A 26,112-nucleotide genomic window follows, 5' to 3' on the forward strand; every position below is an offset into this window, starting at 1 on the left:
GGATTTATTCGTGTCAAGTATCCTCAAGATTAACTGTGCTTCATAGACTTTCTGCTTGATTGCATTTTCCTCTGAAGTTTCCTATAGACTCCTAAGCTGCGTTTAATATTTAAACCAAGTGTTGTGGACTTGAGTTTCTCTCTGCACCTGTTTGAATCACCGTGTGATAATATAGACTTTACCACTTATAAAACTGTGTCCTGTAGTTGTCTTGTTCCACGCAAAGAGTCTCCTGAGTTATCCTCTATAATTATTGCAATCACAATAAATGAATTCACACTTTCCCCTGTCTCAGTAATCCGCTGCCTCGGAGTAGTAACCTTCGACTCTGCCCTGTCCTTCAAACTGCACATCCAAGCTCTCACCACCTCCTGTCGCCTCAAGCTCAAGAATCCGTCCTTTCCTCAACCCTCACTCTGCCAAAATCCTTGTGCATATGCCCTAATCATCTCCCGCCTCGACTACTGCAACACCCTCCTCTGTGGCCTACCTTCTAACACTCTCGCACCCCTCCAGTCCGTCCTTAACTCTGCTGCCCGACTAATTAATCTCTTTCCTCCCTACACTCCTGCTTCCCCTCTTTGCAAATCCCTTCACTGGCTCCCAATTTTTCAGCATATCCAGTTTAAACTACTAAAACTGACCTACAAAACCATCCATAACCTTTCTCCTCCGTATATTTCCGAACTAATCTCTCAATATATTCCCTTACGTAGTCTCCGGTCCTCCCAAGACCTCCTTCTCTACTCCACGTTTATTGGCTACTCACCCAATTGCCTCCAAGACTTTTCCCGAATATCCCCCATCCTCTGGAATTCTTTGCCCCAACACGTCCGGATATCCACCTGAAAACCCATCTCTTCAAGAAAGCTTACAACCTGTAATGACCACACGGCCACCTCAACACCATTGGAGCTACTGCAACCCCCAACTTACTATCTCCTTTCCCATAATCCTGTAGAATGTAAGCCCGCAAGGGCAGGTTCCTCGCCCCTCTGTACCAGTCTGTCATTGTTAGTTTGTTTACTGTAAGTGATATTTGTATTTTGATGTAACCCCGTCTCATGTACAGCACCATGGAATTAATGGTGCTATATAAATAAATAATAATAATAATTTGAAGAAAGACATAGATTTGCCATTCATAGGAGATTTATAGAAGACGTGCCTACAGTGGCTCTGTCCATCATATGATTGTGGTTCTAAAGACAAGCATATCCTGAAAACTTGACACAAAGCTGAATCCATCACACACTGGAAACCACCAGCACATGACAGATGCTAATGGTTCCCTATGGAACCCATTGACTTGATAGGATCCATCAGTTACATTGTATATTCTGCCACTTTGAAAAATAGTGTGAACAAAGTCCTACTAGCTCTATTAATTCATTAGTATACAACTTAATAAAAACAGATGTGGCAAAATATTAACTTACATTTTTATTTAGAAATTTCAGATTATCAAGACTTGTGGACAATCAGGGACTGGATTTATGAAAGTTTACCATAAAATTAAATCATGCTGTAGATATTTGTTTGGTTTTTTTTAAATGCTTTACAAAAGGTAATTGAAGACACACTACAGACATGTTTTTCTTATCTTTGTGCTTGGCTCAATATCTTCCAAGATGCATGGCGCGAGGTGAACAACTTAAAAACCATGACTCTAAGGAAAGGGATAGACTGTGTTCTCTAATAAGATATATTGCAAAGTTTTTTATCTACACTTTTACAGTCCATGTTTTTTTGCAAGTAGGAAAGTGTTGTGATGGACGGTTTATCTAGGTGGCACTTTAGACAAAGTTCTCAACTTTTTTGATGAGTGATGCGCCGATGATCTTAAAATGAATTATTATAGAACATATCTGTTACACTATAGATACACAAGGCCAAGTGTACATTTCTAGCCCAAGTAATTACAGTTGTGCCCCCCAATAAAAGGGCATGACCCTGTTTCATTGACCAATTTGACCAGATCCTTGTAAACCTTCTACCAGTGCCTCTTCTGATAAGGTGGTCACAACATCGTTGCATTGCGTGATGACCTTATGGCAGTCTACTAATCAGAAGATGCACTGGGGATGCCGCAGGTAACAGTGCTTTGGTCCGGTGGCCATGAACTACTGACTGTACTAGGGTACTGCAAATGTTTTTGCTCAACTCTACTACTTCTATTATCTTAGTGTTTTAGATTGTGTTGTTAGGCCACGGTCACACGTTCAGTGTGTGGTCAGTTGTTAGATTTACTGATCAAGTCTGATGGAGAGTGAATTCATGTTTATTTCTTACAATGGGTTAGAGAGTAAAATAATACTTGAAGAAAAGAGAAAATTGGCAAAGGAGAGGTAACAAATCCTATAACCAGTGAGGAGGAACATTACTAGAACCTGTTTCACAAGGAAGATATTTCTGTAATCATGAATGTAGGTGATAAGCATGACAGTTCTTAATTTAGATGTGTGATTTGTGAAGGTTACTGGAAAGCCTTCCGATAACTAGCATTTCCCAGTATGGACATGGAATGCTATGGTTGAAATGGAATTTTCATCTTTGATAAAGTGTCTGCAGATAAACTGGTTGACTTCAACACGTGACATTGTCAGCTTTTTCCATGAGATACAAACCAAACCATTCACACAGTGCAATTTAGTCCAGCCCACCTAGAGGAACAAAGGCTTATTGGACCTAAAAAAATGTAAATATGCAGAAATGACCACCATTGACTTCAATCCAGCTGTGGAAGCTGTGTAATATGTGTTATGTCTGACCTATAGGGAATGAGTGGAGCTCTGGTCATGTATACACACTGCCGCTCACAGTGGTTAGGAGAAGAGATGAGCAAACCCGAACTTAAAAGTTAGAATTCAGTGCTAAACGCCGAACACAAACTGTTCGGAGTTCCTAGGGCAGTATGTTAGAGAGAGAATGAGTGTTTTTTTCTCCAGATCCAAAGTTTGGGTCTCCATTGTTTTTAATGGGATTCGGGTTCTGGTTCAAGTTCAGGTTCACTTCTGGTACCTAAACCAATCTTAGGATGAAAGTTTGGGTCATGTATCAGAACCCGAACTTCCACAGGTCCGCTCACTTCTACTTAAGAGTCCACTCCGATAAGACGTTCACGGGATAGATGGTGAATATTACTGGTTGAATAACCCTTTTTAGAAGTAGTAGAAATAGTAGAAATATACGGTAGTTATGCAGTTCTTCATTTGCCCCATGTAGTGGATACTTAAAGGGGTATTCCTATCTCCAAGATTCTATCCCAATATGTAGTAGGTGTGATAATAATATTACCAAATACCTCCAATTTGAAATGTAGTATAGTTCTTCTGATTCGTCATGTGCAGGGCATTGCGATAACTTAGGTATCCATGGTTACAACCACTAACAATTAACTAACTGTTGCTAAATGAGTGGTCGTAACCATGCATACACCTATTACACCTACCATGTTACATCTATGTGATGGGAGTACCCCTTTAAGTAACACATTATATTGTTACCTCCTGACTCTACCCCTAATATCCCAGCTGCAACAGTAATCACTAAAAGCCCATATACATTAGATAAAAGATGGCTGAACCCGCTGATTCCGATGGGACCGGCGACTGATAACTGCCTCCACTAATAAAGTCTGGTATTATTTTATGGCACATATGGAAAAGTCTACCTTACCCCATAGTCAACTCCGCATTGGGGCACTGTGTTTGGCACACACTGTTTGCTGGGAACATCTGACATAAGTATATTTGGCTTCCTGGTAAAGGTACGCACCATTCACTTTGTAGATCATGTCCAGGTTAAGAAGTGGTAAAATCACACACACGATATGGTAATTCATGAGGAGTCCCATTGTATTACTATAGTACATGCATATGTTAGGAGCTTTGTAAACCTAAAATGATGTCTCCATAGAAACGTTAAATATCGCTAGGCCTCAATCTTCACACCCCCTTACCATCATTTTATAGTAACCAAAAATATTCTCTTTATATGAGCGACAATAATAATAACAAAAATTATGTATGAAGAAACGTTATAACTTGATGCAACTCATAGCTCCACAGTTATTGTGGAATCACAAGTCCCAGCAAACACTCCAGGCCTAAGCAGCAGCTATCTCTCATTGACAATGAATGAAGGAGGTACGTATTTTTGGCTGTAGCTCCATTCAGACGGGGCATAGATAGAGATTCCAGCACTGCAACCCCAGAGATCAGGGATCCTATGCACTCTGTGGTGAATTTTACAACACACAGCATTGCAGGAGTACATAGCACCAAGATTAGGAGACCCCAAAATTAGACAAGTCTTATCAGGATATGTGAGGGGGCAGCAGGCTACCAGATGTAGTAGAGCACCTTGTCCAAGCGAAGGTATAATAGGTTGGCATCCAAGTGATGTCCGATTTTGCACCGATCCATAGACTTGCACTGCTGAGTTTGATCCGTGACTTGGATCAAAATTGGACAAGTCTCCGTAATTGGGTGCGGATCAGACCCATTGATAGGTACGAGGTCTATCCGTGAAAAACACAGCTAAATCTCGTACGTGAAAATCTGACAGCTTCATTAACCCTAAAACATCATATATTTCTAAAATGCTGGAGGTTTTCAGGCTGCAGCACACTATTTTCATTCGTGTTGACTATTTTGCTTATCTTAAATCCTAACCTAGCCATGATTGAAAAATTTGCACCCACTGACTTGACAGGAATTGAGTAATATAGCTGTGCAACGAGGTTAATTAATTGGCCTTTATGTGAGTGTGATCAATAGGGAAAAAGTAGATTGTCAGTCCTATTAGGGGCAGGGACTGATGTAAATGGCGACAATGTCTGTACCGTGCTGCAGAATAAGTTGGTGCAATGATAACTAAAATGATAACGTCACAGATTAATGAGTGGAGAGCAGATACTAGGAGCGTTTTTATATCTGAAGGACAGAAACAAACAATTTCAATATGAATTTTAAGGGGACGGCTACATGGTGATATCTGTCACGCGACATTGCATATAATGATTTTCGGTGGTGTCACATTGTGACCTGTGACCTACTGTGACTGTGACACAGAGTCACAAATGGTTCCAAATGTGTTGGATTTTCTATCGCAAGTCGCACATGACTCAGTCGACATAGACTTCGAAGTAGGTGGTTGTAGGCAACAGTGATGTGAAATCGCAGCTCTAAAATAGTCGCATGAAAGAAAGTCACACAAATGTTTTTGGTCACACGACTTGTTTGAGAATTGATTTAACTCGAAACTAGTGATGAGTGAGTGTACTCGTTGCTCGGGTTTTCCAGAGCACGCTCGGGTGGTCTCCAAGTATTTGTAACTGCTCGGAGATTTAGTTTTCCTTGCCTCAGCTGCAAGATTTACAGCTGATAGACAGCTTGAATACATGTGGGGATTCCCTAGCAACCAGGCAACCCCCACGTGTACTCAGGCTGGCTATCAGCCATAAATCATGCATCTACGTCAACAAAAACTAAATCTCTGAGCAGTTACAAATACTTGGAGACCACCCGAGCAACGAGTACACTCGCTCATCACTACTCGAGACATGTCGCTGTGCAGCCCCAGGGAATTAAACAGCTGCTTGGTTCCTCTGCAGATTGCAGCTGATCACCTGGGTTCCAAGAACTGGTAGGTGACTGCATGCTGCGTTTGTGCAGAAATTAATTTAACAATGACATAGACCAGCTTTTCCAAGACGGAAGTACAAAATGTGTTCTTTTGGCCTCCTCTTCACGACTGCATTATTATTTACCAGTATGGGAAAGTGCTGAAGAACAAATTTTACTATGCAGTCACTACCACAAAAAATTACCATTTAGTATATATTTTGTAATGGGTTTTTCTTTGATAAATGGATGAAAAAGCAGCCATCCAGATTTTGGTCAGAAACGCTATGATCCCTTAGCCACACACACACCTTATCATTAGCTTATGTGGGGGATCCTTCTAAAATAAAGAGAAGGTATGTGCACATGGTGGCTTTTTGAGGTGGGTAAACACTGTAACCTGCCTGAAAAAGCGCTCAATAAACACTAAAAATAGTTTCTTTTAATCTCTCCAGACTTTGAAAGTCATAAAGCGACCAAAAGAAGTGACCAGACCATTCTTCCGTTTGGACCCACCACTCTTTTATATGTACATTTTTTTAAAAAAGACACCGGAACGCTGCAAACAGTGTTTATGAAAATGGCAGGAAGACGCTTCAGAACAAATAATGCTGTCGTTTTTCTGGAGCATCTTCTGCTTCAAAAACTATGCGGGTACAGCGCCGGGTGCACATACCCAAAAGTGTCATTGGGACATCAGGTTAAACAGTGGTTAGTCAAGTGATCTACATATAAAGTGGCCTGGACAAATGTTTGGGGCACTGAGTTTAAATGTAAAATATCAAGAAGAACTGTAGAGTGCGGCAAAAGCGCACTGCAACATTTTTTGACCTTGAGAAAGGCACCAGTCTGATTCTGAAATGCGTCAGTATTCTAAAAACCTTATCTGAGGCTCCAAGGCTCCTCCTTTCCCGTAGCATAGCCCACCTAACCTGATCCTCTCCAATCTGGTAAATGCAAATTCTGTAACAGGTCCCCACCAACCATGTTATACCTTTCATTTACAATATTTGTGTCTTCCTATGTGTCCTAGGCGCCCCCAAGGAATCAGGACCTGAGCGTGACTGCTACCTCCGCACTCCCTATATTAGCACTACTGCTTGTTAGTGACTAAAAAGCTTGAAGCATCTTTAATAAAGCATCTTCCTTTGATTAACTATTCCGATAATGAACAGATCATCTTCTTATCAGTCCTGATTTCCGATCTCTCAAGAACCCGCTCTTCAGATCCTACGAGAACGTCTGTGTCTCTTCCATGGAATAATGCCACATATAGAAAGCTATGTCCCTCATAATCTTGTGCTCTGCATTTTTTTTTTTTTTTGGTGAGCTTAAATAATTGTATGCTTATCTTCGATGCCAAATAATACTCCATATGGTGAAACTAATGGGATTTATTTTTCATAACTGACCTACTTTGCAGAAAATAAAACTGCTTTCATAGCCTTTGGCAGTGAATTCTGATTCGACGCACAGATAGAGAAGGTACTTCTTTAATGACTCACATTAATTCTAATGATAATTTCCAACATGGAGAGAAGCTCGTTCAGCTGGGTTTATGGTCTAACAGCGTGAAATAGCATTGATGTACGCCATTAAATTAATCAGGAGAGCTGTGAGTATGTGGAATAGGAACGACTGGGATACGGTTGTGTTTTATTTTAAGAGAACCCTAATTTTATTTGATGGTTTTCTTTTCATTGGTGTTTTAATTATTTCATATACCAAAATGATAAGGGTTAATTTTCCAGGAAGTTCATTAGCTTTCCTTTAAATGGTTTGCACAGGTAATACAATATTCATGTGTCATCCACATTTAGTGGTTCGAAACAAAGCATCATGTATTCGAGGTGATATCTCATGACCATAGTGGTGGTAGCGTGAAGCCCCCCCCCCCCCAATACAAATTAAATGATGCTTTGGGCTATTGTTCGGTCAGCCATCTAAACCGGCCGATCTCTCTTGTGTTCTCCATGAGAAAGCAGCTGAAAGACATTTCTGCCGGACGCTTATCTCTGGGAGAACAAAGCAGTCGGCAAAAATCATTGATTTTTTTCTGATTCGAAATAAGAAATCTCCGTCAATCAGAAGGTGGGTGCCCCCTTACATATTAGACTGTTGGCCGAACCTATCAATATCGGTGAATGTGGCCAACATTAATCTAATCTGTGTGGGGGACTTTACTTAAGGCATGTGGCCCCCAACTATCATGAGTCTTTAAAAGTATTAGTCTTCTCATATGTGCCAGGAAGACCTTTTGTGCTGCCCAAAAGCTTCAGGGCCTGGGCGCAACTTAAACCCCGTAACTACTATAGTTACACCCCTGCATGGCAGTTATCTGTCTATTGTAGAGGTTTTAGATGATTCATGAGACTTTGGAAGTCCATTGTCATCCTATGAACATTTTCCAATAGTAGGCCCCATGCACATGGTGATGTAACAGACCCATATTGTACCAATCTGGTATCCTGTGCCCATGGGTAATTCTGGCATGAGAAACCTATACAAAAAACAATGAGTAAAGTAATCGAGAAAAATACTGACCCGGGTTCTTGGAATGCACTACCGCTGCCCCACACTCCAGTGCAAGTTTCACACAAGCTTCCTCAGGGAATGGAGGAGCGGGAGGGCTAGAGAGGGCTTAAATGGTGGAAAACCAATGGTGATGATCTAACCCAGCCGCCAAATGATATCCAGACTTTGTGTGAAGCGCATGTATATGTTATATGTATTCTACTTATACTTGCAGTTTCTTTTCTGGTGCTAATATTTGGCTTGACCAATTTTTACATTTTATATCTTTATTTTTTTTACTCATTCCATCCTCTATCGTTCACTTTTCTCCTCTTTTTTTAGTCTGAGTTTTTATTCTTGTCTTTGCTTGTTTTTTACTTGTGTTTTTGTTTTTCAATTGATGGTCTTTCATTAAAGTTACCTTGCTTTTGGTTCACAATTTTCATTGCTTATTCAATGCACTTTTCTAGATATCAATCTCACCAAGTAGCTTTTGCAGTACAATGTATCACAGAGGCATGATACGGTGGCACGTGATGTGTTTACGGTAGTCATCCCACGTGCCACACTATGATGTTAACTTCAGCAATAGAGAGGGGTATGGTGACATGTAGCATACATCAGAGTTTACATCTAGCTTGTACACCAGCAATGTTCCCAACGTACACATTAAATGTTTTGATGGGTCTTCATGGCCAAGAATATTATTTTGCTTTCCGCCTTGTCTTTATACATTTATTAGTACAGAAGCCTATGACTGATGGCTGCTCCAAGATGGCATCAGTCACAGTCATCCGTTAAATGGATATGTCAATAGCTTTTCATGACATATACATTAAATGGTTACTATTATAGCCCATGGGTGAAGGATGCCTATGACAGATCCGTATCAGTTGTATCCGTCACCCATAGACTATGTTTACATCATTTAGTGGATACGTCATGAAAAGGTTTTGCAAAGCTCATGATGTATCTGTATCTGTTAAACGAATGCTGTTCTAGTCAATAGGTGACGAGCGCACTGTTAGGCACCACTCACTGCCTATGTGTACCTGGACCTGGAGTACCTGGAGCTTCCCAATATGTATACGTTAAACAGGGAAAAAAATCAATGTGACCTAAAAGGAGTTTGTAAATATCCATGCTGAAAAATCCACATGCAGATATATGAAAAAAGCATTTAATACCGTACTCCGCAGATCATCAGGGCAGATGGGACTGTAGAGCCCCATTCACAGAGTTTCAGAGCCGCAATTTGAGAATTGTGGGGGGTCCCAGAAATCCGACCCCTAGCAACCAGCAAGTTACCCTCTGTCCTATGGATTAAGAAAACTTATATTTTTTTTCAAGGTGGTGGGAGGGGTGTGTGTTGTGAACTCTGTTTTCGGGCTCCCTCTTGTTGTCACTGGTGGTATGGTGTGACTTTTGCTTTGAGCTCCCCCTGGTGGCTTTGTTTGTTATCCTGCTGGTCTCTGGCTATCAGCTGGTTCGTTATCCTCTGGGAGGTTCCTATATAGCTCTGTTTTACTTCCACTTGTTGCCGGCTGTCGATGTAATCAGTGCTACTCAGATTCCTTCTGACTACCTTGCTCCCATTCCATCCAGGACAAGCTAAGTTTTGTTTGCTCATTTTTTGATCAGCAGTGTTTATCATGTTTTCTTGTCCAGCTTGCTAAAATGTGATTCCCTCGCTTGCTGGATGCTCTAGTGGACTGAGTTTCTCCCCACACACCATTAGTTGGTGTGTGGTTTCTTGAAATCTCAGGATGGATATTTTGTAAGGGTTTTTTATTGATCGCATAGACCCCTGCTCTATTTTCTGCTTTCTAGTACTGGTGGGCCTCTTTTGCTGAATCTGATTTCATCCCTACGTATGTGCCTTCTTCTTACTTCACCGTTGATGTTTGTTGGGGGCTTCTATATCTTTGGGGATTGTTTCTCTGGAGGCAGGCGAGGTCTTTCTTTCTCTTTAGGGGTGGCTGGTTCCTCGGGCTGGCTCGAGACGTCTAGGAATTTTTTAGGCACGTTCACCGGCTACCTCTATTTGTGTTGGATGGGTTCGGATTTGCGATCAGTCCAGTTGCCATCTCCCTAGAGCTTGTCATTAGTTTATTCACTTGCTGGTCTATTCGTGATCCTCAGCCACTAAGGATCATAACAGGTGTGTGAAGAATAACCTTTTAATATACTGAAGAGAGTGTCTTCTTATACAATGAACCATTGCAAAGTTGCAAGAGGGGGACACCCACTATCTACCTCTACCTACTGATAAGGTTTAGCTGTTTCCGCATGTCAGAACCTGCAACTAACAAGCACTTTACCTCTTGGAAGTCTTTGTAAAATCAAGCCCATTGCCTTTCTATGAGTAAAATGGTTGACTTGTGTAATATATGTATGCCTGAATTCTTTACTTCATTCTAGAGACATAGCTAGGGGTTCGGTTCAGGAGTGGATGTAGGAGAACCTCTGCACAGGATTACTAAAAACATCTCTATACAAAGACCAACACTGATATTACTGCTATATCTTGACCACGCAGTGGTAGATACCAGTGCTGCAGAACATGTAAAAGATTACAGTACCGTTATAAATAGTGACTTACAGTTTACATTCTTTCTGGTGGAGTCATTCACTTTTCCATCTGGCCCAGACCGAAAGTCCTCCATATAGTATAATGCACTCCTCATAGGCCTCCATATACTAAAATACACTTCCTATAGTCCTTCACATGCTAAAATGCATTCCCCGTAGTCCTCCATATATAATAATGCATTTCCCATAGTCCTCCATATAGTATAATGAACTCCCAAAAGTCCTCAATATAGTATAATGCACTCCCCATAGTCCTCAATATAGTATAATTCACTCCCCATAGTCATCAATTTCTCAATATAGTATAATGCATCCCATAGTCCTCAAAATTGTATCATGCATTCCATGGTCCACAATATAGTATAATGCACTCCCCATAGTTCTGAATATAGTATTATGAATCCTATAGTTTTCAATATAGTATAATGCATTTCATAGTCCTCAATATAGTAAAATACATCCCATAGTCCCAGGGGTGTGGCTAGAGCTTTTGCTGCCCGGGGCTGTTCCCGAGTTTGGCGCCCCCCCCCCCCCCCCGGGTCATGTGACAACCACAGTGATCGAATAATATCACATACAAGGAACAAATACCACCGCACCATATCAAGACCACATATTACCACCACTCGGTGACCAAATAGCACATACAAGGGTCAAATACCACAACACCATTTCCAGACCACATATTACCACCACATAGTGACTGAATACTACAATACTGATCAGTAATAAAAAAAAAACACAATACTATCACCATAAGTGCCAGTATTCACAGGAGATCTGTACTTAGTATGCAGTGTCTGTGTAGAGGTAATACAGCGATCACTGGTGACATTGTACACAGGACCTCTGTATATAGTGTATAGGTAATACAGTGATCACTGGTGACATTATACACAGGACCTCTGTATATAGTATACAGTGTATAGTGTCAGTGTATAGGTAACACTGACTTACCAGTGACGTCTCTAGGTGAAGTCCTTCATCTTTCATCCAGCACAGACCGCCATCATTTCTTCCAGCCAGGACTCGTTTCTGCAGGAAATAACACAGTTATCTCGAGCTCCACTTGCAGAACACATTACTTAATTTTTCACAAGTTCTACATTACACCATATGAAGAAAAAAAGGCGATATAGTGTCACTCTACACAGTAACAGGACCGCCCCCCCATTTAAAACAATGTCCTCAAAAAATAAAATAAATACATCACTGCAGTAATAATATCCCTTAATTAGCCCCTATGTCCAGCATTGCCCCCAGACAGTGTGTTCAACTATCTGCCCCAGTATGTCCAGCATATTGCCCCAGAGTGTCCAGCATTGCCCCCAGTGTGTCCTGCAATCTGCCCCAGTGTGTCCAGCATATTACCCCCAGTGTGTCCAGCAATCTGCCCCAGAGTGTCCAGCATTGCCCCCAGTGTGTCCAGCAATCTGCCCCAGTGTGTCCAGCATATTACCCCCAGTGTGTCCAGCAATCTGCCCCAGTATGTCCATCATTGCCCCAGTGTCTCCAGCATTGCCCCAGTGTGTCTGCATTGCCCCAGTGTGTCCAGCAATCATCTGCCCCAGTGTGTCCTCCAGCATTGCCCCCAGTGTGTCCAGCAATCTGCCCCAGTGTCTCCAGCAATCATCTGCCCCAGTGTGTCCTCCAGCATTGCCCCCAGTGTGTCCAGCAATCTGCCCCAGTGTCTCCAGCATTGCCCCAGTGTCTCCAGAATTGCCCCAGTGTCTCCAGCAATCATCTGCCCCAGTGTGTCCTCCAGCATTGCCCCCAGTGTCGCCAGCAATCTGCCCCAGTGTCTCCAGCATTGCCCCCAGTGTGTCCAGCAATCTGCCCCAGTGTCTCCAACATTGCCCCCAGTGTCCAGCAATCTGCCCCAGTGTCTCCAGCATTGCCCCAGTGTCTCCAGCATTGCCCCAGTGTCTAGCAATCTGCCCCAGTGTCTCCAGCATTGCCCCAGTGACTCCAGCATTGCCCCAGTGTCTCCAGCATTGCCCCCATTGTCTCCAGCATTGCCCCAGTGTCTCCAGCATTGCCCCCAGTGTCTCCAGCAATCTGCCCCAGTGTTCCCAGCATTGCCCCCAGTGTCTCCAGCAATCTGCCCCAGTGTCCCCAGCATTGCCCCAGTGTCTCCAGCATTGCCCCAGTGTCTCCAGCAATCTGCCCCAGTGTCGCCAGCATTGCCCCCAGTGTGTCCAGCAATCTGCCCCAGTGTCTCCAGCATTGCCCCCAGTGTGTCCAGCAATCTGCCCCAGTGTCTCCAGCATTCCCCCCAGTGTCTCCAGCAATCATCTGCCCCAGTGTGTCCTCCAGCACTGCACCAGTGTGTCCAGCAATCTGCCCCAGTGTGTCCAGCATATTGCCCCGGGCCCCCCGGATTGCCTTTCACAAAAAAAAAAACGAGTTCTCCTCACCTGACCGGCGCTCCAGCGGCGAGCTCCCTCCAGCAGCGTGGACTCGCCGGCGACTGACAATGACGTCAGACGCCGGTGACGTGTGCGCTGCTGCGCCTGCGGCCGACTTCAGCTGCCAGCCTCCAATTGGCTGGCGGCTGTTGTTAACTATTGACGTGCGGGTGCGTGCCCGCACGTCAATAGGAAACCGCCGCAGCGCCGGCCGCGGCCCGGTGACATTGTGCCGCCCGGTGATATTGTGCCGCCCGGGACGGCCCGCCCCCCCCGCACTCCCCTTCCTACGCCAATGCATAGTCCTCAATATAGTATAATACACTCCCAATAGTCCTCAATATAGTATCATGCATTCCATGGTCCACAATAAGCATAATGCATTCCCCATAGTCCTCAATATAGTATAGTGCATCCCACAGTCTTAAATTTAGTATAATGCACCTCATAGTCCACAATATAGTATAATGCACTCCCCACAGTTCTCAATATAGTATAATGAATCCCATAGTCCTCAATATAGTATAATGCACTCCCCATAGTCTTCAATATAGTATAATGCACTCCTCATAGTCCTCCATACGGTATAATGCACCCCATAGTCCTTCATATGATATAATGCACTCCATAGAGCTCCATATAGTATAATAAACTCTAAAAAATAAAATACTCACCTCTCCTCCTCATTCCCCCGCTGCTCCGGTTTCTGCAGTGAGTGCTCTAAAGCTTTGTCTTCACTGCTCTGCACAGTGGGCACGATGAAGTGATCATACAGTTGGAATAGCGCTGATGGGTAGGAGGATGCCTGGCGTCAGCGCTGGCACCGAGCCACCCCCAGGTCATGGGGCCCTTAGTTGAGTGAAGCCTTGGTACTAAATTTTGGATGAACATTAAAATAATTCACCCAATACTCATTTGTGTGCCAAGGCTTCACTCAACTTACTAAGGTCTGGGACCCTACTTGAGCACCAGCTAACAAAAGGTTGTGCCACGTTATTCTCTTAACACATGGGGCCCATAGTGGCCGCATTGCAGTGCAGTGAGATCATGCCTCCCTTATCTACTGGAGAATTTAACTGTATCAGTGCGCTGCACACGCCAATACAGTTAAGGCTATGTGCACACGTTGCGGATTTGCCTCAGGAATTTTTTGTGCGGATTCTGCATCTCTTGGCAGAAAACGCAGGTGCAGATTTGACGTGTTTTTTGTGCGGATTTGCTGCGGATTTACTGTGTTTTTTACCCCTGCGGATTTCTATAATGGAATGGGTACAAAAACGCTGCAGATCCGCACAAAAGAAGTTACATGCTACTTCTTTTAATCCGCAGCGTTTCCGCACGGAATTTTACGCACCATTAGCACAGCATTTTTTTTTCCTATTGATTTACATTATACTGTAAATCACTTGCGGATCTGCAGCGTTTCTGAAAGGCAAAAAACGCTGCGGATCCGCAGGAAATCCGCAACGTGTGCACATACCTTAAAAGTTAGCTCCAGGTGGGTCGCTCAGAGCGTGGGGCTGCCGCGTGGGGCGATCGCACCCTCTGCACCCCCCTGCTAATTACCACTGTAACACCAAGAGCCACTTCATCATGTATGATATTTAAAGGAGCACATAAAAGCAACCTGTGTACACCCCTTACTCTGTCTTGGTGTCCATGTTCTTAAGATCATTGGAGTTCACAGGTCAGATCTCCAGAAGTAATCCATCTATCACCTAGCCTGTAGATAGATGATGAATGCATTAGTAAGGAACTTCTTAAAGGGACCCTGTCACCAGGTTTGGCTGATACGAGTTACGGCCACCTTTTTTCAGGGCTGATATACAGCATTCTATAATACTGTATATAAGCCCCCGATCCAACCTGCAAGAGAAGAAAAATAACTTTTATTATACTCACCTGCGGGGCGGTCCGGTCCGATGGGTGTCGCAGGTCTTGGTCCCTTCCCTTTAAATATGTTCTAATGACTCTGGGACCTCCAACATCCGCGTGTGACTGCTCCTCCTATACTTCAGATACTACACCGCACACATCGTATCTGTTCAGCTACTGTAAGATGCCATGAAGGGTTTCTCTGATTTACCTTTTCTTTTCTACTTTGTTTATATTAAAATAGTAAAATTGCATCTAATGAAGTGATTTTTCAGCATTTGAAGACTGCTGTCTCCTTAGTTAAATAAACTTGTCCCCATCTCTCCGTATGAAATGGGCGATCGGCTTTGAACTGTTTGCAGATTTATGAATGATCAAGGCTGAACACTAACTGCAGAGATCAAAAGTAGTTTATAGAACTGATGGCGAAACCTCTCCCGAGGGAGATGACGAGCTGATGTTTCCTTCTATGCTGAACAATAATTGTTAAAGAGCAGCAACGCTGGAGGTGTTGGGATAATGGAGCCATGTTGGGTAAGTGGCCAAAACAAGAATAAAAGTGGAGCCTCTGGAGGTGCTACTTTACTTTCGACACTTCTGATCCCACTTACTCAGACTAGAAGGACTGGTCTGATTCATGGCAAATAATTCTTGTGGCTCTTGTTGCCAGCAGTTTATGTTTTATGCTGTTCATGTTCTTTCTATGCATAACATAAACTGTCCTAAATGTAAATGTAGCTCCTGCAAAAAATGTTGATTTATAAATGCAAATATTGTTGGAATGGAGTTTGAGTTTGTGCTTGCACATGAGTGGCAGAGGTGCATGACACTATTATTTGGGTTCTTATATTAGAGCACAGTAAAGTGGTAGTAATGGTGGATCACATGATGATACTATATTCATGTTGTTTATACTGTTTTTATTATTTTGCCACTTTATCAAAGGGAACGTGTCGCTCTATTCATGCAGCCCAAACCACAATCAACATAAATTAAGAGCCTGGTTGGCTGACCCATTGCAGCTGTTTATGGTGTCTCTAAAATGCTCAAGCATTTTAGATAAAACATAGTATGAATAACTATAGGGAGTGTCATGTCCCACAACTTGGGAATCGTACAATATTGTATTGTCATTATATTTCTGCTGTTACATTACTATGCACTCAGGTTTGCCCTCTTAGAAGTTTGTCTTCCCTCTCTCCCTGTAGCTTAGCTTTGATGTCAGTAACCCCTCCCTTCTTCCCAAGTTAGTGGATGTCAGCCATGTTGAGAGGTTGATATGTGTGATTCTCTGTGTCACGACTCTGTTGTTGGTGTTAAACCAAAGAAGGAAAAGAAAGGGAATTATCACACACACAAAACCTAGCAACAGTCTCAGATAAATCCACCAAACGCCTTCTCCAATAATAGCCAACATCAGTCTCCAGCCATGCAGCTTAAGCTATCTCTCTGACAATGAGTGCTAGCCTGGACCCAGATTATAGAGGAGATGGGAGTGGTTAACAGAGCACAGCTGAGCCTTAATGCAGGAAAGCTTGCAGGAGCTCACAACTGAGCAGGTTAACCCCTGCACTGCTAAAAGAAACCTGCACCATGTAATATGAAGGTGAAGTGCTTCTAACCAGTGCAGAAGTAGGAGAAATCAGACACTCTTCTCTGTCGCGGAAAACCCGTGACACTCTGGTCCAGATTTGTCTTTTTATTTTCGGCGTGAGAATAAAAATTCTTCTGAAATCTTCATACGTGCTTCTTCATATGTGCCTCTGCAGTCTGATGAAATCACTGTGTGACTACTGGTCAATATAGACATCCATAGAAACAAAGAGCAGAGATGGGCAGACACCTGGATGTTCGGGTCCGTCGGGTTTGGCTGAACAGTTACGAAAAGTTCGGGTACCAGAACAGTACCCGGAGCTGATCCCCATTCACTTGAATAAGGGTCCCGAACATCCAGTGTTTGCATGTGCATGACAGCGCAGCAATACTGCTTCTGATCGGCGGTGAGATCTTCCCCGCCGGTCAGAGAGCCGCAGTTCCCACGCTGTCAGAAGACAGCGTGACTGCTCAGCTGTGATGGGAGGTATAAAATTTACCTCCGGTCACTGGTGTCAGCTGATGGGACAACTGCTTCCATCATCCGACACCTGCTGCCACTAATAACAGTAAGACGCAGGAACGGTGGATGGGAGTATTCATCTGCCACTTGCTCTGTAGATAAATAATTAAAAAAGAAACAGGCGTGGGTTCCCCTGTATTTTTGTTAACCAGCCAGGCTAAACTCACAGCTGGGGGCTGCAACCCCCAGCTGTCAGCTTCACCAAGGCTAGTTATCAAGAATAGAGGGGTCCCCACTCCACAGCTGCCCAGAAAAGGCACATCTATTAGATGCGCCAATTCTGGCGCTTTGCCCGGCTCTTCCCACTTGTCCTGTAGCGGGAGCTTGACCATCAAGCCCATAGCTTAGTAATGGAGAGGTGACTATATACCGGTAGTTGTATTATAAATAAAGACACAGACAGAATAAAGTATTTACATGGAAAAAATGACACAGACTCCTTTAACCCCTTTCTGACATTGGACATACTATCCCGTCGAAGTGGGGTGGGCCCGTATGACCACCGACGGGATAGTACGTCCAGCGCGATCGGCGGCGTTCACGGGGGGAGAGCGGCCGATTGCGGCCGGGTGTCAGCTGATTATCACAGCTGACACCCGGCACTATGTGCCAGGAGCGGTCACGGACCGCCCCCGACACATTAACCCCCGGCACACCGCGATCAAACATGATCGCGGTGTGCCGGCGGTACTGGGAAGCATCGCGCAGGGAGGGGGCTCCCTGCGGGCTTCCCTGAGACCCCCGGAGCAACGCGATGTGATCGTGTTGCTGCGAGGGTCTCTTACCTCCTCCTCGCTGCAGGTGCCCGGATCCAAGATGGCCGCGGCATCCGGGTCCTGCAGGGAGGGAGGTGGCTTACCAAGTGCCTGCTCAGAGCAGGCGCTGGTAAGCCTGCAGCACTGTAAGTCAGATCGGTGATCTGACAGAGTGCTGTGCAAACTGTCAGATCACCGATCTGTGATGTCCCCCCCTGGGACAAAGTAAAAAAGTTAAAAAAAAAAATTTCCACATGTGTAAAAAAAAAAAAAAATCCTAAATAAAGAAAAAAAAAATATATTATTCCCATAAATATATTTCCTTATCTAAATAAAAAAAATAAAACAATAAAAGTACACATATTTAGTATCGCCGTGTCCGTAATGACCCCAGCTATAAAACTATATCACTAGTTAACCCCTTCAGTGAACACCGTAGGGGAAAAAAAAAAAAAAAAAAAAAAAAAAACGAGGCAAAAAACAACGCTTTATTATCATACCACCAAACAAAAAGTGGAATAACACGCGATCAAAAAGACGGATATAAATAACCATGGTACCGCTGAAAACGTCATCTTGTCCCGCAAAAAACGAGCTGCCAGACAGCATCATCAAAGAAAAAATAAAAAAGTTATAGTCCTCAGAATAAAGCGATGCCAAAATAATTATTTATTCTATAAAATAGTTTTTATCGTATAAAAGCGCCAAAACATAAAAAAATGATATAAATGAGGTATCGCTGTAATCGTACTGACCCGAAGAATAAAACTGCTTTATCAATTTTACCAAACGTGGAATGGTATAAACACCTCCCCCAAAAGAAATTCATGAATAGCTGGTTTTTGGTCATTCTGCCTCACAAAAATCGGAATAAAAAGCGATCAAAAACTGTCACGTGTCCGAAAATGTTGCCAATAAAAACGTCAACTCGTCCCGCAAAAAACAAGACCTCACATGACTCTGTGGACCAAAATGTGGAAAAATTATAGGTCTCAAAATGTGGAGACGCAAAAACTTTTTTGCTATAAAAAGCGTCTTTTAGTGTGTGACGGCTGCCAATCATAAAAATCCGCTATAAAAAATGCTATAAAAGTAAATCAAACCCCCCTTCATCACCCGCTTAGTTAGGGAAAAATAATAAAATTAAAAAAATGTATTTATTTCCATTTTCCCATTAGGGTTAGGGTTAGGGCTAGGGTTAGGGCTAGGGTTAGGGCTAGGGTTAGGGCTAGGGTTAAGGTTAGGGCTGGGGTTAGGGTTGGGGCTAGGGTTGGAGCTAAAGTTACGGTTAGGGTTGGGGCTAAAGTTAGGGTTAGGGTTGGGGCTAAAGTTAGGGTTAGGGTTTGGATTACATTTACAGTTGGGATTAGGGTTGGGATTAGAGTTAGGGGTGTGTCAGGGTTAGGGGTGTGGTTAGGGTTACCGTTGGGATTAGGGTTAGGGGTGTGTTTGGATTAGGGTTTCAGTTAGAATTGGGGAGTTTCCACTATTTAGGCACATCAGGGGCTCTCCAAACGCGACATGGCATCCGATCTCAATTCCAGCCAATTCTGCATTGAAAAAGTAAAACAGTGCTCCTTCCCTTCCGAGCTTTACCGTGCGCCCAAACAGGGGTTTACCCCAACGTATGGGGCATCAGCGTACTCGGGACAAATTGGACAACAACTTTTGGGGTCCAATTTCTCCTGTTACCCTTGGGAAAATACAAAACTGGGGACTAAAAAATCATTTTTGTGGAAAAAAAGGTTTTTTATTTTCACGGCTCTGCATTATAAACTGTAGTGAAACACTTGGGGGTTCAAAGTTCTCACAACACATCTAGATAAGTTCCTTGGGAGGTCTAGTTTCCAATATGGGGTCACTTGTGGGGGGTTTCTACTGTTTGGGTACATCAGGGGCTCTACAAATGCAATGTGACGCCTGCAAACCAATCCATCTAAGTCTGCATTCCAAATGGCACTCCTTCCCTCCCGAGCTCTGCCATGCGCCCAAACAGTGGTTCCCCCCCACATATGGGGTATCAGCGTACTCAGGACAAATTGGACAACAACTTTTGGGGTCCAATTTATCCTGTTACCCTTGCGAAAATACAAAACTGGGGGCTAAAAAATCATTTTTGTGAGAAAAAAAAATTTTTTTATTTTCACGGCTCTGCGTTATAACCTGTAGTGAAACACTTGAGGGATCAAAGCTCTCAAAACACATCTAGATAAGTTCCTTAGGGGGTCTACTTTCCAAAATGGTGTCACTTGTGGGGGGTTTAATGTTTAGGCACATCAGGGGCTCTCCGAACGCGACATGGCGTCCCATCTTAATTCCAGTCAATTTTGCATTGAAAAGGCAAATGGCGCTCCTTCCCTTCCGAGCTCTGCCATGCGCCCAAACAGTCGTTTTCCCCCACATATGGGGTATCGGCGTACTCAGGACAAATTGCACAACAACTTTTGTGGTCTAATTTCTTCTCTTACCCTTGGGAAAATAAAAAATTTGGGGGCGAAAAGATAATTTTTGTGAAAAAATATGATTTTTTATTTTTACGGCTCTGCATTATAAACTTCTGTGAAGCACTTGTTGGGTCAAAGTGCTCACCACACATCTAGATAAGTTCCTTAGGGGTCTACTTTCCAAAATGGTGTCACTTGTGGGGGGTTTCAATGTTTAGGCACATCAGGGGCTCTCCAAACGCAACATGGCGTTCCATCTCAATTCCAGTCAATTTTGCATTGAAAAGTCAAATGGTGCTCCTTCCCTTCCGAGCTCTGCCATGCGCCCAAACAGTCGTTTACCCCAACATATGGGGTATCGGCGTACTCAGGACAAATTGCACAACAAGTTTTGTGGTCTAATTTCTTCTCTTACCCTTGGGAAAATAAAAAAATTGGGGGTGAAAAGATAATTTTTGTGAAAAAATATGATTTTTTTATTTTTACGGCTCTGCATTATAAACTTCTGTGAAGCACTTGTTGGGTCAAAATGCTCACCACACATCTAGATAAGTTGCTTAGGGGGTCTACTTTCCAAAATGGTGTCACTTGTGGGGGGTTTCAATGTTTAGGCACATCAGGGGCTCTCCAAACGCAACATGGCGTTCCATCTCAATTCCTGTCAATTTTGCATTGAAAAGTCAAATGGCGCTCCTTCCCTTCCGAGCTCTGCGGTGCGTCCAAACAGTGGTTTACTCCCACATATGGGGTATCGGCGTACTCAGGACAAATTGTACAACAACTTTTGTGGTCCATTTTCTCCTGTTACCCTTGGTAAAATAAAACAAATTGGAGCTGAAATAAATTTTGTGTAAAAAAAATTTAAATGTTAATTTTTGTTTAAACATTCCAAAAATTCCTGTGAAACACCTGAAGGGTTAATAAACTTCTTGAATGTGGTTTTGAGCACCTTGAGGGGTGCAGTTTTTAGAATGGTGTCACACTTGGGTATTTTCTATCATATAGACCCCTCAAAATGACTTCAAATGAGATCTGGTCCCTAAATAAAAATGGTGTTGTAAAAATGAGAAATTGCTGGTCAACTTTTAACCCTTATAACTCCCTAACAAAAAAAATTTTAGTTCCTAAATTGTGCTGATGTAAAGTAGATATGTGGGAAATGTTACTTATTAAGTATTTTGTGTGACATATCTCTGTGATTTAATGGCATAAAAATTCAAAGTTGGAAAATTGCGAAATTTTCTAAATTTTCGCCAAATTTCCATTTTTTTCACAAATAAACGCAAGTTATATCGAAGAAACCACTATCATGAAGTACAATATGTCACGAGAAAACACTGTCAGAATCGCCAAGATCCGTTGAAGCGTTCCAGAGTTATAAACTCATAAAGGGACAGTGGGCAGAATTGTAAAAATTGGCCCGGTCATTAACGGGCAAACCACCCTTGGGGGTAAAGGGGTTAATAATCTCAATTAAACCATACTTATGACCTCGCCTAATTCCACCAAAGCCCTCGATCTCCTGTAATAAACCAAAAATAATAAAACAACAATATACGTCCGTCGTTCTGACCCACGCCATAATCCATGTCTGGGGGGAAAACAGTTTTCAACCTGGACAGTGCCAAGATGCGACCGTCCAGGCTGAGAACCACTAGGGAATGAACTGCTACGAGCGCAGCCTCAGTGACTGGAGGTGATGTCATCGAGGTTACCTCTGGTCACTGAGGCTCTGTTCCCAGCCGGGCTGAACTGCGGTGACCTCGGTGAGCTCCCCGCTAGCACCGTGAGAAAAACTCTCTGTATTTTTGGTTTTGCTTTTCATTTTTTGCTCCCCTTCTTCCCATAACTTTTATATTTTTTGGTCAAAATGGCCATGTGAGGCCTTGTTTTTTGCGGGACGATTTGTACTTTTGAACAACACCATTGTTTTTACCATATCCTGTACTGAAAAATGGGGAAAAAAATTCCAAGTGCGGTGAAATTGGAAAAAAGTGCAGTTCCACAATTGTTTTTTGTTTTGCTTTTTTAGAAAAAAAACATTTGGTGCAGATACGATCTTTTGATCGCCCGTTATTGCATTTTAATACAATGTTACAGCGACCAAAAAAACATAATTCTGGCGTTTTGACTTTTTATCCTCGTTTGGCAGTCGGGTTAATTTTTTTTATATTGATAGATCTGGCGATTCTGAACTCGGCGATACCAAATATATGTATGTTTGAATTTTTTATTGTTTTATTTTGAATTGGGCAAAAAGGGGGTGATTTGAACTTTTATATATTTTATATTTTTTTTAATATTTTTGAAAACTTTTATTTTGTTTTACTTTTGGCATGCTTCAATAGTCTCCATGGGAGATTAGAAGCTGCCATAACCCGATCGCCTCTGCTACATACAGATCAGATCGCCTTATGTAGCAGAATTGCTGACTTGCTATGAGCGCCGACCACCGGGCAGCAAACATAGCAATCCGGCAATGACAACCATAGAGGTCTGCTGGAGACCTGTGGTTGTCATGCCAACCCATTGGCGACCCGCGGTCATGTGACACGGGCGCCGATGGGCCGTATTGCCAGCGCGCTTGCCGGAAGTGTCTGTTAAATGCTGCTGTCAGAGTTTGACAACGACATTTAATGGGTTAACAGCCGCTGGTGGATCGCAATTCCACACGCGGCTGTTAAAGGCACATGTCAGTGGTTCAAAACAGCTGACATGTGCAGGAAAAGATGTGGGCTCAGCGCCAGAGCCCACTTCAAAGGGAGGGTGTCCGACATCGGCGTATTATTATGCCCGATGTTGGAACGGGGTGAATCCTCTTCTGCACATGAAGCAAATGTAATTTAAAAAAGGAATATTAATGAAAGTAGAAAAACAAAACTGTAGATGTAGGGTCTATAAATACATCAAAGGAAAGCTATCTTCAGAATATGAGCTATTATTTTAATCAGGTTTTTGTGTTAAATGTATATTTTTTTTAAATGATGGCAATGTTTTTTTTTTCCTTAACTTTTTTAGACTCTTAAAGGGAATCTGTCAAGAGTTTTTTGCTACCTCTTCTGAGAGCATCACATCGTAGGAAAAGAGACCCTGATTCCTGCGATCTGTCACTTCATTTTTAGATGTAGGATGAAGCAGAGCTCAAAAGCTGCCCCTACCCACAACCCTGATTAGCAGCTTTCTGTGAACATTGTATATTGACAGTGAGTTGTGGGGCGTGATTGGACCAGGATGCATTCGAGCTGTAGTCTGGCAGTGATAACCTGCTGCTGATAAAACACTCAGTTTGTTGAAACAACAGCACACAGCCTAATAAATGACACATCACTGAATTTAGTGTCTCAGCCCCTACCTCGTGCTGCCCTCAGATTGTATAGCAAAAACCTGCTGATAGATATCCTTTAACTTACTCTTGTTTCAGGAAATCCACATGTACATTAGCCACAATAGTCGGATCCTGATCTAATGAACCTGTGCAAAGGACCTGGTGAAGGTTGGGGGAGCAAGGTTAACTGTGACATTGACAATTGTGATTGGTGGACCCTGTGTTATCATCTGTGTACAGAGGTTTTACCTGTCATTGTAATACTACCTCTGATGATAAGGAAACTGCTGTAAACTCTTCCTGAAAGGACTAGATGTTAGTTTAAAATAGACCCGGTGTTCAGTGTGAAAATTGTAAGGTTACTAATTTTGTCTTAGATATATGAACGAAAAAAAAACATTGCCAAAGTGTTTTAAAAAAAATACATGTTAAATAAAAACCTGGTTTAAACAATAGGTCATTTTCTGATGATAGCTTCTGTTTCATGGGAGATGCAGGGCTTCCAACACAACATGAGCAGACTCTTCCCTATCTCCTCACGGGTTGTAGGGTCTCCTGTGCAGGGCCATGATTACTCTTGTCTGAATTGTGGATTGTGTTGTTTCTCTGCTTCCTCTGATCAGTAAAGTGCTGCAGAATGTGCTGGTGCTGTATAAATGAAGATTATTATTAATATTCTAGCAACATTTGAGCAGTCTACGATTTTAAATCTGGGAATGAAGGTTTGAGCCGAACTTTGTTTAGTTGTCCCCACAAGTACTACTGTAAAATAATGGAAACAGAACATTTCATGAAGTGAAGGATGTCACCAGTTCTCCGACTTTACTTTAATTGTCATCATGATTTTGTAATAATTGTGAAAGAGAATCTGCCACATTGTCCACTGTAAGGCAGAAGGAGCTAAGTAGATTGATAATTATGGTAGTTTTGTGGCAAAAGATTCAGTAAAACTCACAGTATATTCATTTGCATCCCTCCTTTTTCTATTTTTGGGGGTCCAGTGGGCTTACCCATTAAAAGCCCTACAGATATCATGCAGAGAAGACTGGCAAGTACTGAGTAGGGCCACACAGTGGACTCTTAATGTTAGGTTCACTTGGTGCGTTGGATCCTCAGAGCCAAAGGTTCAGGTGGGCACATGCGTCAGAGGTATCTGTGCAACAGACAGATAGCAGAGGTATGAAGACTGCAGGTGGACAGGAGACTGGGAACAGATAGCTGAATTGTTGGAAACTGAAGGCAGACCGGAGACATCCTGGAGACTGCAGACAGATAGCAGAGGTACTAGAGCCGCATACAAACAGTAGACATCCTGGAGACCACACAAAGATAGCAGAGGTACCCAAAGCCACAGGCAGACAGAAGACGTCCTGGAGAACACAGACAGGTGGTAGAAATACTGCAGATAGGTAGCAGAGTTACTGCAGACAGGTAACAGAGGTCCTGGAAGCCACAGGCAGATAGGAGATGTCCTGGAGACCGGAGGCAAGTAGCAGATATACTGGAAGCCGCAGGTAGACAGGAACACTAAAGTCTTAATACCAAGATACAGGTGTGTGTCTTGGTGAGCCTTACACAGTCCTGGGCTGATGCACACATGGGATCATGCCAGGCCATCCGCAGAGCCTGACGTGGAGCACAACAGAGTCTAGTGAACTGGGGTGAGGAAAGCAAAATCTGCATCCAGGACAGGTGCGTAACACCTAAGCATAAAATGATCAGGGATACAAGTGAATTAAATACAAATTATGCTGAATCATTTCCCACAAAACTATATATTTGTATGTTTAGCTCCTTCTGCTCTATGCTGTTTGCCGATCAGTTCAACATGAAAGGTGCCCTTTAGCGATTTAGTGACATCCTCAGACTTTTTGTTTTGTTCCTCTATGTAATATTGTGTTGTCAGTAATGTTGCAGGGTTATATGCTTTTTTAACCACTGCTATATATTGTAGCCATTGTGATTTTTTTCTTTTATTTTGTGTTTTTATAGCAGTTCTGCCATTAACAAGCACTGGGAAGCAGAACTGGCCACACTCAAAGGAAACAATGCCAAGCTCACAGCAGCCTTGCTGGAGTCTACTGCCAATGTCAAACAATGGAAACAACAGCTTGCTGCGTATCAGGAAGAAGCAGAGCGTCTCCACAAACGGGTGGGTATTGACAAAACCAATGCTGGCTCAAGAGGTAGAGCGCCAGGTGGGAACCTGTTAGTTTTTTATGTATTATAGTCACAGGATGTTACATGTCTTATTCATTTTCTTGTAATTACCTTGTTTTATATATTTCTTCAAACTAACCATACATCCTTGGGAGCTTGTGGTTGCCTTAGACCAGGGGTGAGAACGTTATTTCTGCCAACGGCCATTTGGATATTTATACCATCCTTCGGGGGTGATACAAGATTATCAACTTGAAAATTACCCGGCTATATTTGGTAAAATATTGAATTAACTC

General features: G+C 42.9%; 1 protein-coding gene across 8 annotated transcripts in view; it reads left to right on the top strand.

The window, feature by feature from the left end:
• The window catches only part of HOMER1 (homer scaffold protein 1), a 136,243-nt gene that overhangs the window by 88,235 nt on the left and 21,896 nt on the right, over positions 1-26,112 (top strand). For all 8 annotated transcript variants that reach the window (XM_077286862.1, XM_077286883.1, XM_077286893.1 and 5 more), the window contains one exon: positions 25,649-25,808. In XM_077286862.1, the coding sequence (XP_077142977.1) occupies positions 25,649-25,808 (160 nt within the window). The remainder of the gene's footprint in view (positions 1-25,648; positions 25,809-26,112) is intronic.

The sequence above is a fragment of the Ranitomeya variabilis genome, chromosome 1, assembly GCF_051348905.1.
Source record: "Ranitomeya variabilis isolate aRanVar5 chromosome 1, aRanVar5.hap1, whole genome shotgun sequence".
Taxonomy (NCBI): domain Eukaryota; kingdom Metazoa; phylum Chordata; class Amphibia; order Anura; family Dendrobatidae; genus Ranitomeya; species Ranitomeya variabilis.